General features: G+C 42.9%; 1 protein-coding gene across 1 annotated transcript in view; it reads right to left on the reverse strand.

The window, feature by feature from the left end:
• FYB2 (FYN binding protein 2) overlaps positions 1 to 13,651 on the reverse strand; it is a 121,718-nt gene that overhangs the window by 74,035 nt on the left and 34,032 nt on the right. The window contains exon 4 of the mRNA XM_059135254.1: positions 12,749 to 12,782. Within this exon, the coding sequence (XP_058991237.1) occupies positions 12,749 to 12,782 (34 nt within the window). The remainder of the gene's footprint in view (positions 1 to 12,748; positions 12,783 to 13,651) is intronic.

The raw sequence follows: 13,651 nt of genomic DNA on the forward strand, positions 1-13,651 counted from the left end.
TATTACATTGTCTCTTAATGATATCTTCAATGTTATGTATGTTCGAGAAGAACCAGTAGCTCTGTAAATGCAGACTTAGTGTCACAGATGATTTACAAAAGAAATTTTCCAATTATGTTTGAATTATTCTTGGAATCCTATTTTCAAAATCAATTTTTGAACAGTGGGGGTCTCTGGTTAAATCATGGGCTGTGACCTCCTCTGATAGTTGTTTCCACTTGCCATGTCAACCCCTAGACCACAGCCTTCTTTTGGAAAATAATCTAGTCAAACTCCATGAGGCTGTAAGCTCTCGAGAAGCCACTCACACAGCTCATTCCAACATCTGATCACTCAGTGGAATGGTGAAAGGATCCACCACACTATTAGCTACAATTGTGGAAGGTTTGCCATGTGTTAGGGGCCGTACTTAGACTCATCACATCCTCTCTTACTGGCTGTGTGGGTCTCAGGCAGTCATTTAAGATCCCAGAACCTTAATTTCTTCATTGGCTCACTGTGGTTTAGTGTAGGAATAACTCCATTAACATGTGGTCAATGCCTGACAACAATCTCAATGAGACATATTCTGTCTCATCTTCTCCTGTGGCCACAGGACAAGAGGGTAAGATGAAAATTTCTAGACCAAGAAGGCTCTGGAAAATCTAAAGAAGAGCTTCTATTAGGTGGAAAAGCTGAGACTTGAACAGCAAAGCCTGTTAGGTGCACTTTTGTATTTATTTTATTAGGGAGGTAAAGCAAAGTAGAAAGCCCAGCTTCTTTCACTTCTCCTTTCAGTGGGCTATCCATTTTGCAGATAAGAACAGGAGTAGCTTAGCCAGGCATGGCTCTATGTGACATTCCGCTGGTGCCTGGTGACAGGGAAGTAGAAGACCATCTGACTTGTCAATTATTTCAACATCCCAAACTGGGCAAGTTCCATCTCCAATAAATAACTTTTGGTAAGACTACTCTGCCCACAGGGCTTCACCTTAAGAACTCCTCCTCTTGAGTTAAGTGACTGCGGATGAGACTTTTTAAAAAAGACTAGGACTAGATGCTACAACGGATCTCGGAATGTGTTTATACCAGGTTCACAAAAATACACGATACATTTTTAAGGACACTCTTCTTTCACAAGCTGTTGAAACCCTGTCCTCTACGTTTCCTCTTCTACTACTCTACTACTCCACACTCCTACCACTGGTGCTCAACTGTCCCTACCTCGACCACTTCCTCCATTTCAACAGAACACACACAAGCACGCTTGTGCATACATAGCTCTGTATATGATGCATGTGTTTTTGTTTTGTTTTTTTAAGATTTATTTATTTATTCAACAGAGAGAGAGAACACAAGTAGGCAGAGGGGCAGGCAGAGAGAGGGGGAAGCAGGCTCCACACTGAGCAGAGAGCCCGATGTAGGGCTTGATCCCAGGACCCTGGGATCGTGACCTGAGCCCAAGACAGAGGCTTAACCCACTGAGCCACCCAGGCACCCTGATACATGTGGTTTAAACGTCAATATATACATATGTGTGTCTGTAGAGTTACATATATATGCGTGTGTGTGTGTAAGCTCAACCTTACTAATGATGACCTTCCTAATTCTCCTTTGGTTTCAATAGCAGCTGCAACAAACAACAAATTCAATGCCCCCAACATCACTCTAGAGACTAGGTACTTGTTTTTAATCTATGAATATAGAACCTCATTCTTCCTATAAAGGGCCACAAAACTATGATGCCTGTGATAATTCTACGTGTTAACCTGACTGGCCACAAGGTGTGCAAATTAAATGTTATTTCTTTCCGTTTTTTTTTTTTTTTTTTTTAATTTATTTGAGAGAATGAGTGAGCACGCATGAGCAGGGGAGGGGCAGATGGAGAGGAAGAGAGAGAGAATCCTGAAGCTGCCTCCCTGCTGAACATAGAGCCCAATGCCGGGCTCGATCTCATGACCCTGAGCTGAATCAAGAGTTTGCCGCCCAACCAGCTGAGCCATCCAGGAGCCCCTTAGGCATGCATGACTTTCTTAAAGCACTCTGACTTCTGTAATGCCACCGCTAAAGCAGAGTCTTAAATACTGGCCACTTCTGTAGCCTGAAAAAAAATAACCTTAAGCCCTCATTTTCAGTAGTAAGGTCAGCTTGTAACATATCAGCATGTCAAATTTCAGGGTGTCTCTTTGAGGTGGCCACAATATCCAACCCCACCTGTTTCACCGAGAGGGAGAGCAGGTCATCTTCAGAGCTAGCAGCAGACTTCAAGTTGGAGCCCTGTCTGCAGACTCCAGTCCTTCTGTGCACTAGACCTTGTTACAGACAAACCCCACTCCTCCCAACAAACAACGAAGAGTGGCCATTTATCAAGTGTTGACAACACTGCCGGGCATGCTGTGGAGTTAAAGATATTTATCTCAACCCTCACAACAATCCTAGGAGGTAGGATTTATTGATGGCACCATCCCCCATGTGAGGAAATGGGAGACTCAGAGATATTAAATTACTTTCCTAAGATCACACAGCTTGTGTGCAGAGCTCAAAATAGGAATCTGAGGTTATCTGATCCAAAGTTTCTGTTCTTAACCCTTTACAACATACTCCCTGGATCTTCTAATTCTCAAGGGTTGCAAAAGCATTCCATTTAAGCAAACTTCAGTTACGCAGCTGGTAAGAGGTGGCAGATCCTCTCCCTGCTTTCAAAGAATTTCTAATTTAGACAGGAAGGTTGGGGTGGGGGACACCCGAGAAGCTGGGAAGTAACAAAAACAGATTGTACATAATCATACGCAGTTAGGTACACAAAGTGCCATCTAATTCAGCCAACATTTAATGAACTATTCCGTGCTGCACTGCCTCACACTCACCCTGCCACCATCCATTCTAAACATGTCAGGTGATGGTTCCTGAACACACCAGAGTGCCTCCTGACCCTTAGTTTCCATATATGTGACTCTTCTGCTTGTCAGATCCTTACCACCAATGGCCTCTTCACCAACTTTGACTTCTTTAAAATACAAAGTAAGTGTCATTCTCTTTGTTCCTTCTATAATCTATTGTCTACCTCTCTACAAAGTGGTCAGCATGATCTTTTAAAAAGAGGATCTGAACCTTGTCACAATGCTGCTTAAGTCTTCTGAGGCTTCCTAGGATTCTTTTTTTTTTTTTTTTTTTTTTAAAGCAGGCTTCATGCCCAGCATGGAGCCCAGCACAGGACTCCATCTCATGACCCTGAGATCAAGATCTGAGCTGAGATCAAGAGTCGGATGCTTAACTGACTGAGCCACCCAGGCACGCCCTTCCTATGACTCTTAATGAAAAACAGCAGCAAAACCATCAAGAGCCTCCCCTTCATTATCTTATTTCAAGCAACCTCTCCAAACTCCTGTCCAACCATTCTTCTCCTCCCCCATGACACTCTGACCACACTGGCCTCCCATCTGTCTTGCAAGGATGCCACACTCTCTCCTACCTCGAGGACTTTGCAAAGGCTCTTCCTGCCACCTGGAATGACTCTGTATGCCAAGCTCTTTTTCAACCATGAGGTCTCCCCTTATAGGATGCCTTCAAGAAAATCCTTCTACTTCCTTTTCCAAATAGCCCTCTTCCCTACCATCTGTAACTATATAACCTTTTGCTTTATATTATACTTAGTAGTTGTCCTCATCTTTAAATCTTGTTACTCTAATTTTCTTTTTTAAAAGGATGTTATTTATCTGAGAGAGAGAGAACAAGCAGGGGGAATGGCAGGCAGAGGGAGAGGGAGAAGCAGGCTCCTGCTGAGCAAGGAACCCAATGCAGGGCTTGATCCCAGGACCCCGGGATCATGACCTTGGCTGAAGGCAGCCACTTAATCGACTGAGTCACCCAGGTGCCCCTAATTTTTTTTCTTTTGCTCTGCAATCTTATGGATCATTCAATGCTGGGCCCCTGGTGACAAATACAATGCCTGGCACGCTATAGGCTCCCAGTTGTCTAGAACCCCCTCTGACACTCACGCTGACACTAAAAACTCCTACACAGACAGATGATATCACATCATGAACATTTTCACTGAGCTGCTCCTCAGTGCCAAGTACTGTGCCATTATATAAAAGCAAATAATAGACAAGGTCCTTGAACTCAAGACTCTCATGGTGTAGAATAACCAAGAAAAGAAGCCAGAATAATTATTACTCGAAGCGTTAGTAAGTACTAACAGAAGAGCTAAGCAGGCCTTTTGCATGGAACAGATGGTGCCTTGGGACAGGAGACACGGGTGTGGTTGAGGAAGTAGACATGTAAGCATTTACCATTGCCTTGCATTTTATCATTATTTGCTTCTCTGTCTTTCTTCCCAACTAAAAGGTATATTCACGAGGGCAGAGACTTCGCTTTATCAGCATCTAGAACCATGTCTGGCACGTAGCTGGACTCAATAAACGTTCACTGACTAGCTCACGGACTGAACGAATCCTGCACGATGAGAAGAAACCATCAGCTAAAGGTCTGGGAGGAGATGACTCTCCTTCCTTCCCAGGAAGCAGCCAACATGTGTGCTTGGTAGGAACATGCTTGCTGTGTTTGAGGAGAGGCCAAAAGACCAGCCAGGGGGCTGAAGGCGGTGAACCGGGGAGAGAGCACAGAGTAGCCAGAACCTGTAGGAGTAGCCAGAACCTGTAGGAGTAGCCAGAACCTGTAGGAGTAGCCAGAACCTGTAGGGCCCTCTTGGCCCTGGTATGGAGTTTGGGGTTCCTGAATTTTAATTCTGAATGTAAAATGGAGGCGAAGTGCTCAGTGATTAGTTTGAGTAAATAACTACAGAATGGAGCACGAGAGGGGAGTGCCTTCCGGGACGGCTAGAATAATAAGGATGAGCTTCGTGGCAGGCTCACTCGGAGTTGAATGCCAGACTGAGGAGGAACAGAGGACAGAGAAGCTCTCAGGGGAGTCCACATCTTTACAAGGCAAGAGTCCTTCCGTGACACACAAGGGCAAATGAAGAGCTCAGATTGTCCTGATTATTTGCCTTTGTTTCATATTAGAAGGACATGATACTGGACAGGTAGCTCAATGCAACATATACAGATGACAGAGCCTAGAAATGCTTTATTTATATAAAAGTTCATGGAAGGTGGTATCATTTTATTTGTCTATCCTTCTCCCTCAATCTGTCACTCCATTGGTCCATTACTTACTTCGTCATTAAATAATTACTATTTGCACATCTACTTTCTGGTAACTGAGAAAGGTGAGAGAGACAGACAATCATGGAATTTAAAATCTAACAGATAACCTCCCCAAATCGCTCATGTTGGGAAAATTCTGAGATAGGACGGTGCAGTTGCAAATTCTTACAAACATTCAGTCCTGAGTTCACATCCTCAATTAGCTCTGTACTATCGTATACTTTAAGGCAAGTCATGAAAAGTCTCTGCGCCCTTGCTTTTTCCTCTACAAAATGGGAATATTAATTTTGCCCTCCAAAGATGATCATGGGACTAAAATGAGTCTAACAGATGGAAAGTGCCAAGCAATGCCTAGCCGGTGCCCATAGTCAAAGATTAGTTTCCAGTCAACCTTTCTGAACAAACCTATGTACCAAAAGGGGCTCCAATTCTGCAACATTACTGCCTGGTTTCTTCCTAACTCATGAGTCTTTCCAGCTTGTCATGTGAATGCAACAAAAGAGAAAAGCTGAGAATTGGCTCCAAATGCTTCGATGCTTTAGCTCCAACCTGGCCAGGCTCCCTCACACAGATCTCTCTGCAGACAGAAAAGGAAATCCTACGGCAGGAGAGGTATTCAAGAATACCTGCCTGGAGAATGTCTCGGCTCAACTTGCAGAGCAGACCAGGAGTCTGGTAAACCCTGGCCGCCTTTGTTGTAGGCAAAGCCCCAACATGAATCCTCAGGAAGGCAGTCTGCAGTGGGGGGTGAGAAGTGAAGCTCTGGAGCCACACTGACCAGGTCAGACTCTACAAGAGTGATGGCACAGAGGCATCAGGTTGGGTTCCTTAACCTGACTCTGTGGTCAGAGCATCCACTAGCCACCAACTTCATGGAGTGGTTGTGGTTGGGAGTTGGAAAATGAGAGAGGGACATTAAGTATAGGGAACAAGCCTTTGTCTATGGTAAGTATTCAACACACAGAAACTTAGGTGAACTTTTTAAAGGAAGGTAACTTTTTGAAGGAAAAATCCTTGAAAATATGAAAGAAACCCCCCAAATAAATGTACCATTCTAGCCGCCACTGCCCTTGGAAAGACAGGCCAAACAGTAGCCTTGTTGTGTTTCTGGAAGCCAATTCAAAAGGGGTAATAAGAATTTACTGAAGTGGCTTGAGCTGAAGCCACCTGAATATTCTGAGTCTAAACCTTTATAAGGCACACGCTTAAAAAAATCCCCAGTCTTCCTTCTTGCCCCGTAGTGATTGAGTTTAGCACACTGGGATGTGATGGCCCACCTTCACCTCCCAGATACCATCATGAGGAACCTGTTTTGCTGTTGGTCAATCAGAGCTGGTCTATACCAGTCTTGACTACCTGAAATGTAGCCATTTATGAAAGAATGCTGTTGGTCCAAACAAATTAAAAACTAGTCCTAAGAGCTTCTGGTCCTACATGCACATGTAAGACATGCTTGTTTTAAGTAAAAAAACAATCCCAAATAGTTTTCGGGGAGCTTCAGTCTTATACTGAGCACTGACCATGTATCAAACATTCCACACGTGCAGAAGCCCACAATGATGGAAACAGCAAAGCGCCTGGAAAGGGCGTTATAGTCCTCTCTTGCCACCTGTCTCATTCTCCACAGCTGATCCCACAATCACTGCATGCCCTCCAAAATACAACCTGAGTCCCTTCTTTTTCTAAACAACAACAAGAAAACCCCCTCTATTTCTACCACCTTGTCCATATCAAGAGATTAAACCTTTTTGTGACTCAGTTTCCTCATCTATAAAATTACAATACCCTCTATCTCTTAGGATTGCCATAAATGGAGCCCTATATTTAAAGTGCGTAGAACACCATCAATACGAGTGCAGATCACTATATTTATTGTTACTGTTCTGTTGTTGCAGTGGCTTCTAAAGCTGTCTCTACCTGTTTCCACACTAATTTTTTTTATGCAGCCTCCAAAGTGATCTTTACAAAATAAATGTCATCTCACGTCACTCCCTGGTTTAAAACTCCTGTGGTTTCCCAACATATCTAGAGAGCAGCCTTCAGATTCCACAGCTCTCAGTACAATCCCATTCCGTCAGTGCACTGTGCTTAGCTATTGTCCCCCCTCCTTTCTAGTTACCTCAGTGTGCCAATACTGTTCTCCCCTGAGACGCTGCTCCAGCTGGTCCCTCTTCTGGAATGTCCATCTCTTAGACCTTTCATGACTGAGGCCTCATCATGCAGGTCTCAAATCACAAGTCATGACCTCAGGCCTGATCATCTGACACGTCCTTTATGCCACTCCCCATCCCCAGTTACTATTTGAAGGCTCTTTAAAACACTCTCTTTATAGCACTTACCACCATTCAAGTGAAGATAAGAGATGCATTTTGTTTTACCAAGTATTGTTGTTCTGCTATTATCAATATATTTTTTAGATTTTTTAAAAATTTATTTGACAGAGAGAGATCACAAGTAGGCAGAGAGGCAGGCAGAGAGAGAGGGGAAAAGCAGGCTCCCTGCTGAGCAGAGAGCCCAATGTGGGGCTCGATCCCAGGACTCTGGGATCATGACCTGGGCTGAAGGCAGAGGCTTTAACCCACTGAGTCACCCAGTCACCCCTATTATCAATATTTTAATTGAATGCTTTAGGTAAGGCATTTCTTCCCATTTCCATAGGATCTCTCCTTCCCGTTGTCTAATATGGGTTCTACACAGAGTCACAAAATCCACCCAGCCCGGGGAGGCATCTGTGTTTTTCCTTCTGCAGGAGGTAGAAATATCAAAACACAAATACAAAAGCGTGTCCCAAAATATTGAGTCGAGTGAGATCATCTGAAAGACTCAAAATAAACTTATATTATCTTTTAAAGACTGTCATTAAGATGAGACCCAAAATTAAAAAGTTCAGAAGAGAAAATGGTGGACTCCTGGAACCCACCCAAGAATCCTTGTCTGAGAATCCGTAGGAGTCTTCTCTTCTAAAATAAGGTTCTTCTCTCCTTAGTGTCTGAGTCAGAGATTTCCTGAGTCAGGACTAGCCTCTGACATTGCTTAATGGGAGAAAAGCCATATTTATAGCTAATGAATAAAATATTAGCCGACTCTGCTAAGTACTGACAGAGACCCAGCGCTAATTGCTGCCCTGGGACTAACCTGCTTTGCTCACACAAGTAGGGGCTGCTTATTCAAGAGGGATGCCAGCCAGCATGGTTTGCATGAAAGAGTGATGACAAAGAAGAATCTCCAAAGAGTCATTGCACTGTTGGGAACTAACAAGATATTTATTCCAGAGATAACAAGGGATGGAGAGGTCAAGGGTTGAGGACACCAAGACTCACCGAGCATCTTCTGTATACTACATGCTTTATGCAATTTATCTCATTTCGTCTTCATGACAATCAAGGAAGTACTATTGTGTCCACTTCACAGATGTGTATATCAATGCTCTGAGTGGTCATAGGCATAGAGGAGGAGGTCTGGCTCTATGGGAGTCTGACTCCAGACCTGTACTGGTTGCAGGACACAATGCTGCTTCTCATATTTAATAGAGGATATGAAGAGGTTCAAAGGTGAAAGTGGCTACTGTAAATGCACTGAATTTCTGACAAGATGATTAAAAACATATATCCATAAAAATATGGCAAAAACATATAACATATTTGGGGAATAGTGGTTGAAAATGATGACAGTTTTATTTAACACAATGCAGTCCCTAGATGTTTTAAGAGCCACCAGGTAAGGAAGGGTAAAGATCCTGTCTACTCAACCAATGAGCAGATCTTGGACAGATAGCTGGAAGTCTGGGGTAGGGATGCCAGTTTTTGGTCCCAGTTCAATTGGGACATTTGAATAGATAAAACAAATGCATGTGTGCCCATAAGTGTGCATGTGTGCCCTGCTATATTCTCAGTGTACATAAGAGGCCTTAACATATAGTACACTGTCAGTAAATACACGTTGAATACATATCTGATGAATTGTTGAACACTGCCTCTGAAACTAATGATATACTGTGTGTTGGCTAATTGAATTTAAATTAAAAAAAATGTTGAATGAATAAAATCTACCCCAAAAGGACAAATACATTACTTGTTTAAGCTAACTCAACATTACAAGCTATAGGCCCAACTCCTCAGCATGGTACCTAATTAACTTTAGGATCCAACCTCATATCTCTTATTGTTCAGGGAATGAGCTCCTTCTTCAAGGATTTTAGAAGAGATTAAGGTTCTGATCATGGATCCCTGCCTTTAGAGGGGTTATAGGAAGCTAAGCAAGCTTTACGGAACACTTTGCAGATGCTCAGTTGTGCACTCGACCCTTTACAATCACTGTTGCATTTAACATCACCACGACTATATGAGTTAGGTCCTATCAGCCTCCCATTTTATGTAAGTAGAAACTAAGGTTTGCAGTGGTTAAGGCATTTGCCCAAGGTTACATAGGTGTGAAGTGGTAGGGCTCAGATGAAAAAACACCAGACTTGTTAATAATTGCCAGGTCCCCCTCCAGACCTGATGTATTCTGTTTCTAATCTGGTATCTGTACTGAAGATTAATACCATGAACACAGGAGATGTTCTTTCCAAACAAGCACTGGTTTCCATGGAAGTTGTTTCTAAGGCTGCTCAGTATCATGGCATTTACTCATTTAAACTACCTCATGCAAGCTCATGGTCCTAACTACTCAGCATGGCACCTAATTAACATTAGGATCCAACCTTCTCTCTTATTCTTCCACATCAGAATACTTTGTGTCTGTTTGTCCTCCACTTTCTTACTACCACCTTGCTTTCAGTCATGGTCTGTCTCTGCGCTGAACATCCATTGGTCCATCCATCATCCATTAACCAATGATAAGTCAGGAATATGGTTCTTTCCAGGAACCATGTCCTGCCCTCACCTACCGTATAGTCTCACAAAAGGGAATAAGTAAAACTACTAATTCAGACACCTCACACAGAAGACATCTGAAGATCTTTCATCCTCCATGAAGCCACCCCTAAGTATCCCGGGTCCCCCTTGGTCTGTTTTGCTTTGTACTCTGACAACACTACGGTCCATATCAAATCTGAGGTACAACGAACCTCATTTCCAATGACGATTAGGTTCTAGAGCCAGTGTGAAATGACACAACATTCCAACTGCCCTTCCACAACCCTTAGGAAGAAGCTGTCACACTGGAGACTCATCACTGTTTCCCAATACTTGCCTGTCAAGCAATTTTGTCCTCCATGTGGAGACAGACGGCTATTTTTGAATAAAGGGCCAGAGAAGAGGTCAGCTTAGTTCAGAGCCAAATGGTAGGAAGAAGACCCATCTAGTCATACACTACAATCATAGCACACAAGTAGTCATGCTGAGAGGCTCACAGAATGTGTGTCCTGACGGAACCGAGACTGGCTCAGAGTACAGCAGAATTATAGTGTCTACTGAAACTGTCACCCTGGGGGGCCCATGCTCATTAAGTAAACAGTGCAAATCATTGTCTTAGCTGTCTAAATCTTCTCTTTCACATAAATGCACATAGCATGTGGCTTCAGTGACCCACGCTGTGCTGTCATTTTATTCTTCTGAATGGGTGACTAAACTAGGAGATCCTGGGACACATGAACCATGCCCAACACCACACGGTCAGTCCCTTGGGGAACAAGATTATCGTATCTAGTCCTTGTTAGACAAGAACCTCCAAGATTTGGTTCCTGTCTTCCTCCGTGATAGCTTTTATCTCCATTCATACCACTGTTTCCACACCAAGTCTACTTAGCTATTTCTGATTTTCCCTGTTGGGACCTGCTTCCTTACACCTCCCACCTCTGCCTACAGCGCCCCTCCCTATGTCACCCAGCCCGTGTCTATCCTTGGTACTCCCTGCAAATGTTTCCTGCCTGGATCCCTGCCTCCCTATAGGTAAAGTTTGGCATCCTGCAACATTCTAGCAATACCAGCAGAGCTCAGCCCAGCAGACCCCACACTCCTGCTGTGTGCTATTGCTATTTTGTTGCTTATTATGTGGTATGATTGTAGCAAAAGATAACAGATACATTTTCTATCAACACTTCACTGGCCTATCCAAGGACAGGCGATCACTCCCCTATTTGCACAATATTTCCTCTATTAGAAAACTAAACACACTCTACTATTATAAAAATTTAGTAAATAATAGGATTATTTGTTTTTATGTTTACTTCTTTGAAGGCTGACCTTCTTGAGAAGAGGAATATCTTTCTGAGGGAAGGGACATGATACAATCAAAACAGTTTGGTCATACCTGTTAGTACAGTCATTACAGAAAAGAGTAGAGAGGTTCCATTAAGAATTGAACTGTCGCATGACCCAGCACTCCTGGGTATGTATCTGAAGAAAATGAAATCAGCATCTCAAAGAGAGACCACTACACTCATGTTAATATGACAGCATTATTCACAAGAGCCAAGATATGGAAACAGCCTAAGCGACCATCAACAGATGAATGAATAAAGAAGTTGTGAAGTATATATATAATAGAAAGTTATTTGGCCACAAGAAAGAAGAAAATCCTGCCATCTGTGATGATATGGGTGGACCTTGGGGGCATTACGCTAAGTGAGATAAGTCAGACAGAGAAAAACAATTACTGTATGGTATCACTTATACACAAAATCTAAAAAACCAAACCTTATAAAAACAGAGTCAATCATAGTTACCAGGAGCTGAGGGGTGGGTGAACTGGAGAGAGATTGTTTAAGTAATAGTAGATAAGTAAATTCTGGAGATCCAATGTACAAAGAGTGATTATGGTAAAAAATATAATGTATTATAAATTTTAAGTTTGCTAAGAGATTAGATCTTAACTGTTCTCAACACACACAAAAAAATGAGAATTATGTGAGGTGATCAAGGGGTTAGCTAACACTACTGTAGTAATCATACTGTGATTTGTAAAGGCAACAAACTAACACCTTGTATATCTCAAACTTACACAATCTTATGTTTCCCTTATAGCCAAAAGAAAAAAATAGTTTAGGGATACTTGGGTTGGAATCATGGTTCTGCAAGTGGCCAGACTTTCTGAGCCCAAGTCTGTAGTTACAAAATAAGGACAGCAGCAGCAACTTTCCAGCCTTGAGAAAAGAAAGTAAGAAAATGTGTAAAAAGTAGCCAGTTCAATGCATGACACATCAAAGGGCTCAAGAGATAGTATTTGGTTGAGTGAATTAACGGACTGATGATTCCATGGCAAAATTCTCAGAACAAGTACAGCAAAAACAGAAGGTCCTTTGTCCCATTATCAAGTTCTAATGTCACGCCAGCTGCCCACGGCATTCTGTAGCCTCTAATTCGATTTATTACTATGGAAGCTGATGTTTCAATTTACCAAACCCAGCTGTATAATAAATAAAAGTACCTCAGAGGACCATCTTTGCAACTTAATGTCAGCACAGCAGTTAAATGGAGTTTATTTAATCTCGCCTCTAAAACAAAAGTTGCAGTTTGTTGCTTATAAATCTGTTCTTCCGGCAACCCTTCTGAGATACCCAGACACCTGGCTTGGGCTTTTTGCCTGCTCTCAGGCTGGCTAAGCAGCCTGTCAATGCTCCACGCGCTGTGCTCCCCCACGACAAATAAAAAGGTACTCACCTCTCTGGAGGCAGGCAGCCCTCTTCCACAGCTGCTGCAAGAGCAAAAGGTAGAGTGAAAAGGGGTGTAGGCGGCAGCCTGATGAAAGCAGCCTTTGTTTGTGCAATGCCCAGACCCCAGAGACAAAATGAGGAGTGGTAACTCACTGGTGCCGCCCACCCCGGCACCTAGGAGACCCTCCATCCTTCCTGAAGTGCAGCGCTCACCCACACCATATGGTGCTTCATTATGAAGACAAGCTTGAGCTTTCGGATTAGACTTTGACCTTCTGGAGCACCAGAACTGATGTGGGGGTTCTCTCTTTAACTCTTGTGTCCATCACAGGGTCCAGGGCAAGGACAGCATAGCTGCTCAACACAAGCTTTCCATAAGGATAACTGATCACCGTGCATTTACTGAGCACTTCCTTGGTGTGCCCAGCACTGTTTAAACCCTTTCCGTGACTCATCTCATTTATGCTCACAAAAATCCTGAGAGAGGAGTGTTACTCTCACCCCCGTTTTACAGATAAGGACAATGAGGCTCAGTAAGTAACATGTGCAAACTTAAATAGCTAGTGGGGGAGGGGAGAGGCTAGGATTTATAAAGGCCATTTTATGACAGAAGACTTGGTGCTTTGTTCTATGTTCTCTGACAATCTTCTTCGCTTCCAGAAAGAGGGTTTAAGGTCTGAATTATTTAATGTTTATAAAAATCATACTTAGTCTTCCCCATTAGGGAGGTGTCCAAACTATTATTCAAGTATACTTATAAGAGAGCTCTTTCATTTTCTTTTCTTTTTCTTCTCTTCTTCTTTTTTTTAAAACCAGGTAAAGAACTTCATGAACCTTGTTTCAAACTTCCCAGGCTTCTTCAGTTTAATGAGCTGCAAAGAATGAATAGTGTCTAAGCAAAAACTGGAAA

This window comes from Mustela lutreola, chromosome 10, assembly GCF_030435805.1.
Source record: "Mustela lutreola isolate mMusLut2 chromosome 10, mMusLut2.pri, whole genome shotgun sequence".
Lineage (NCBI taxonomy): Eukaryota > Metazoa > Chordata > Mammalia > Carnivora > Mustelidae > Mustela > Mustela lutreola.